The sequence below is a fragment of the Drosophila novamexicana genome, unplaced genomic scaffold (assembly GCF_003285875.2).
Source record: "Drosophila novamexicana strain 15010-1031.04,08,12 unplaced genomic scaffold, DnovRS2.1 tig00000644-arrow-pilon, whole genome shotgun sequence".
In the NCBI taxonomy this organism is placed as follows: Eukaryota; Metazoa; Arthropoda; class Insecta; order Diptera; family Drosophilidae; genus Drosophila; species Drosophila novamexicana.
The window spans coordinates 3,149,272-3,154,952 of record NW_020824814.1 but is presented as its reverse complement, the minus strand read 5'-3'; the positions used below and the strand labels follow the sequence as shown (position 1 = coordinate 3,154,952).

The following is a 5,681-nucleotide window of genomic DNA, read 5'->3' as shown; positions in this document are numbered from 1 at the left end:
GAGTATCGGAAACTTATGTAGCCTGAGATCCTTGTATTCATGCAAGACAGAAGGATGGAAGGACTGATGGTCAGACGGACAAACGGACAGACAGACGGAAGTTGCCAGATTGACTCGACTATTGATGCTGATCAAGAGCATATATATATATACTCTCCGCCCGACATAATCGAACCCAAAAGGAGATGCTTCCTTCTGCCTGTTACATGCATTTGCACAGAAACCCAAAAGAGAAAGCTTCGGTTCGGTTCACAATTCGAACCAACTGCTGGCATTTTGGTTCAGTTCGATAAACTGAATGAAACCAGATTTTTGGTATGATTGAAAGCCAAGTTATTTAGGATTTAAGGCTGGGTACTTAACCTAACTATTGAGGAGATACGACCAGAGATAAGTCTGGCGTCTGGCTTGCGGTTCGCCTATTTTTGGAGCAATTAGTTTGGTTCAAGTTTCGGTTTGAGGCGTGCGTCGAACCGGTTCGCAGGCTTGTTTTGCACAGGATATTCGCTAAGGGAAGCCTCTGGCAGGCAAACTCCTGTCTGGCAGCTACGCACGTAACGGCAAATTTACGCGTCTCTGAACTTTGACCCTCGCACAATGGCGACGCCTGTGACCTTTGTGCGTGCGTTGACGCGTCTGCGCCACATCAAATTTTATGGATGCTGCTCGAATGTTGTTGCTATTGTTGTTTGTTGTTGTTGCCTTTGCTGTGTTTGTTTGTCACTTTTTATGCGAAATTAATTTAGAAAAGTTTTTCTTGGAATCAAAATAATGTGGGCAATTCAAGGGGTTTCTTCTTCTTCATGTTGTTGTTGTATTTTTTTCTGCCCAGGTTTTTGTTAGTTTTTTGAGCCTGTGCTGTGCTTTGATAAGTATATGTGTATACAGCTAATGCGGCTTAGAAAGCCATAAAGGTCAGAGTGTAAAGAGATACTCGGCAAGTGAAAAGTTTTGAAACCAGAAAACAACAAGCAAAAAAAAAATGTGCACAGTTTAGATAAAACTATTTGTGGAGTGGCAGGTGTTAGGAACTCGAGAGAGAAAAAAGATAGGTACAAGAAAAATGTCCAGAAGGTTTTCATTTCTCACAAGCTTTGTGAAACTTTTAAACTTATGATTCTTAGGGATTTGCAAGATCAGAATAATTGTAAAAGCTACCAAAATGCAGACCAAGTTAAAGTTTCTTAAACGAAAGAGTTCCAAGTTTTTTCTTGTAAATTGCATTAACTAAATAAATGTGTCTGATATATCTTTTAAATGAACATTATACTAGATGTATCTTAAGCCAAATATATCTCAATCAAGTGCTTGCATTCCTAGCTGTTCTTTGCCTTCGAGCATAGACGTTATGCGAAACCCTCCATGCAGCAGCAGCTTTATGTGGCAGCTTGGTGTATGCCACAACGGAAATGCCCCTAGCCAAGAAGTGTCCCTACTGACAGCTCAAATGACCCATTCGGTGGCCACAATTTGCCATCAGTTGCCACAGAGCAAACGGCAAGCGGCAAGCGGCAAATGGCGAAGACGAAGGCGAAGACGACAACAGCAAATGGCAATGGGGCATCGGCATCTGATAGATATAAAAACATCAACACGATGCCATTTACTCTATCCGCATTTGTATCTCTCAAATGTGTATCTGTATCTGTGTATCTGTGCATTTGTATCTGTATCTTTTGTGTGCGGCTTTGCCTTTGGGTGCTGCATCTTCCGCCCAGTGCATTGAACTCGAGCTCGGATTCTACGTTGTAAATATCTTGTGCTCATGTATATCGACAATAATTACGACTCGTAGATCGCAAACTCACAGAAATTGCAAGAAACTCTGATTGTTCAGCGGCAAATCTATGGAGTGTGAGGAAGGGTGGGTGGGGACGGGGCGGTGGGGGACTAACGCCATGACTGGACCTGGAAAGGCCGCAGACAATAATACAAATACACAAGCAAAGTGAGTAGAACGAAATGGAAAATGGAATCGAATCGAAGCGCATAAAATGAAATTGTTCCAACCCGACCCCCCCACCCCCCTTCGCTCATTTGCCCACTTGCCCGACAAGCTGCGCGCCCAATACTCGTTCCTCTCCACACGTTCTGCGAGGTGAATGGACGCAAGGTGACGCGCCGTGGCGCAGTCGCTGTTGGCGTCGCTGCCGCTGCCGCTGTCGCAGTCGGCGTCAGTTGAATGTTGGCTTCATTTGCTGGATTTGCGCGCCAAAAACGTTCCCCTTTTCAGGAGTTGACTTTGTTTTGGAGAGCGACAGCCGCAGAGAGCGAAACGTTGTGAATGTGAAACGTGGATGCCAAAGGGCCATAGGCATCGGCATCGGCATGGGCATGGGCGTGGCAAACAACAACAACAACAAACACAAATACAAATATAAAAAAAAAATACGAGACAGGAGCGCAGCCCAGACGCCAACTGCGCTGCCATTTACCATTTACCACTGCCCCTGGGCCTAAGCTAAGCCCAAGCCGCCCCCCTCCGCCACGCTCAGCCCCGCTCTCTCCACAAAAAACACATCAACAACAACAAGCGAAGCGTTTCAGAACTGCCGCTCCTTCAGTTTTGTGTGTTTGTCTTGCGAGTTTTGCTTTGATCCCCTTATTCTGTCTGGCTGGCTGCCTGGCTGCCTGGCTGGCATTCCCATTCGCAATTTGCTTTTGTTTTTGTGCCCATTGCCATTGCATGCACTTCGCCCGCCACAGACAGAGCCATGTTATTGCCCTGTCGTTCTATTCGCATTCGCATTCGCATATTCCCCCCTCTCCTGATCCACACTCCATCATCGTCGTCGTCGTCGACGTCGTCGTGGCTTTGTTTACAAGCATTTGATGGACCACAAACGTCGCATTGAAGCTCCCCTTCGCATCGCATCGCATTCTGCAGAATGCGCGCGTTTTTCTTGCTGCTTGCTGCCCTTTTTCTTTGTGCTTTTTGTTGTTTGCTTTGCTTTGCTTTGCTTTTCGCCCCGCATCTGCCGCTGGCGAATTATGACAGCAAAACGTGTTGCGTGGCGCAAAAACAAATGGCGAGAAAATTGTAATTCTCTTGCTCGCTGCTCGTTTTCTTCTTCTTTCTCCCCTCCCCCACTTCCACAAGAAGACTCTGGCAGTTGCCAATTCCCATACTCATTGCCATTCGCTTGATTTTTATTAGTTGTACTTTATTGAATTCGTCGATTGAATGAATTGCTCAATGAGCGCTTCCCCCGCACACCCGCCTCCCTCTAGCAACAACCGTCCTCCCACCAAACTCCACTCAGGCAGCAATTGTTGGGATTCGCACTCAAGTGAAATGGGAACAAAATGAAAATGAATTACATACATACATATACATATATATGAATGTTTGCTTGTGTGGCTTATAAATGATTATATTTGCTGATTTTAAAAACTAATTATACAGCATATCCTTTCTTTCAATTCCCCAAAATAAATCAATAACACTCAAGAGCTCCAGCAAAAAATTAGTTAATAAAATAACTCAATTATATACATATGTACATATGTATATACATTTGTTACATATTTCTTGACATAACAAATTTCCCTTTGTAAGCATTTAAGAAGGGTAATAAATACCGAACAGAATAACCGTAAACATAAAATAATCTGCATATAATGTATGTATGTATGTGTATGTGTATATATCATGTTCAAGTGCACGCATACCTGTTCAAGAAATACTTTTTTTCTCTCCTTCTTTCTTGTTCTCTTTACTTAGTTTCTCACTCTCACTGCATGTGTATTATTTTGTTGCTGCACCAACATATGTTAAGTTTTTAAAGTTGAAGAACGCGCGGATCACCGATATTTAATATATGTATATATTTAATGAAACACACTTTATGACAAAACTTTTTGTCACATTACACAACCGATCGAAAGGACAGACGCGCACAGACTAAATAGTCAAAAAAAAAAAACACTCACCTACGCTAAGCCTGCATTCGCAGTCACTATGAGAGTGAAGAGCACGCAGCTATTAAAACTCCTGCGCTCTCAATTATGTTAACGGGATCAAAAGCATTGCGACTAATCGCGTGGACGCAGCGAGCATTTGGATTAGCTCACTCATTTTTACTCTCCCCACTGCGCGCTCTCAGCAGCACTTGCAGCCTGCCATTGAGTTATTGAGTAATAAGACTTATTACTCTCTACTTTCTGCTCGTTGGCAGTCTGCAATGCGTAAATATAACGGCATCAAAAGCAACAATGCCGAACAAGTGTGTGAGGGGAATCAATACAGTTTAGCACAGGCACAGTGTCCACGCTGCGGGCAAATAAGCTCAGCAGGTGCTGAAGTTATTTTTAATCAAATATTTAATCGATTATTCTTAAATAAACTTTCTGACATTTTAGTTCACATTTGTGGGAGCTTTTCCATTCTATGAGATTATATATTTTAATATAGTGAAACCGTTATGTAAAAGAAATATGTGTGTATTTCGAATAAGACTCCAACGAATTGAAACTACATGTTACAAGAATTTGGGTATTTCAAACATTTGGCAATGGGACGACATTTTCTCCGAAACCTATTATAAGTCCGACTTCCGAATCTGAAGTTTCGATAACTCCCACTCAAAAACACTTATGAGCAACGCCTGGCCGAGCAACAGCCCTGATCCGAATCCGTATCCGAATCCGCATCCAGAGCATCGCAGATCTCCTGCGCCGTCTTCGGCCGACTTGTGGATGCTGGGCACTTGATTGCCTTCCGGCAGCCGGAGGAACTGTTGAGTAGATTATCCTCAAATCCGGAGGTGGCTAGCTCTATGCTGCCGTAGAGGCGCTTCGAGCCGTTGTTCTGCAATTGGATTGCCCGATTCATCATGGTGTTCAGCTTGATGTTCTCCTGGTCCAGGCAGATGCGCAGACGCTTGTACTCCGCCCGATCGTTGCGGGTTTGACAGGGTTTATCTCTCAGCTCGCGGGAGCGTGCCTTCAGATCGTTTATAATTCCGTTCTGGCAGTCGATCTGCTTCGTCAAGTCGAGATATTCCCGATACATGCGCTCCTCCAGCTCGTTGTCTTCGCTCTCCTCGTCGAGCAGCTCGAAGGGATCCTCTTCGGTCTCGTCCACAATATCCTCATCAGCCGCTTCCTCTTCTTGGGCCGCTTCGTCAGCTCCTTTTTCGCCTTCATCTGCGGGTGCCTCATCAGCTTCTTCTTCTTCTTCCGGAGAAGCTCTTTCCTCCTCATCTGCCATTCAGTTCGGTTAGTCGAAATTGTTGAAATTTTGATTTGTCACAAAATTAGTGAACTTTGTAAATAATTTTCCAGATTTTTTGAGAGATAAGCAAGTGGGGGGGATGATGTCCAGGGTTTCAGAAGAAAGAATCATGAGTTCTTTAAAGTTGAGCAAGGAATAAATTGGATATCTTGGGTAATTTCACTCCGATTTTGGAATATAATACCATTTCGAAATCGCACGAATCACGAATATCGATTAACATTCGATTTGTTATCTAAACCAACTTTGACAAAATTAAAAAGGGGTTACATAACAATATTTACCAAAATTGGCTTGATTCTAGAATTAAAATTGTGGATTTTGATTCTGAATATTGAAATATCTCGGGAAAAACTACTCAGATATTTAAATTACGTAGCTTTTCGGATACGTAAAGATTACGACTGTTCAACTCTACATTTTGCATGAATTTGACAAGGAAAAA

General features: G+C 43.2%; 1 protein-coding gene across 1 annotated transcript; it reads right to left on the bottom strand.

Annotated features, from left to right (window-relative positions):
• Positions 1–4,380: 4,380 nt before the first annotated feature.
• On the bottom strand, positions 4,381–5,473 carry LOC115762627. The gene has a single exon (XM_030704929.1). It carries the CDS (start codon positions 5,210–5,212, stop codon positions 4,595–4,597), a length of 618 nt encoding a protein of 205 aa, XP_030560789.1. The 5' UTR covers positions 5,213–5,473; the 3' UTR covers positions 4,381–4,594.
• Between the last annotated feature and the right edge of the window lie 208 nt (positions 5,474–5,681).

What these genes read in the sequence shown, in the direction of transcription:
- LOC115762627 (XM_030704929.1), bottom strand. Translation starts at nt 5,212, where the DNA reads ATGGCAGATGAGGAGGAAAGAGCTTCTCCGGAAGAAGAAGAAGAAGCT.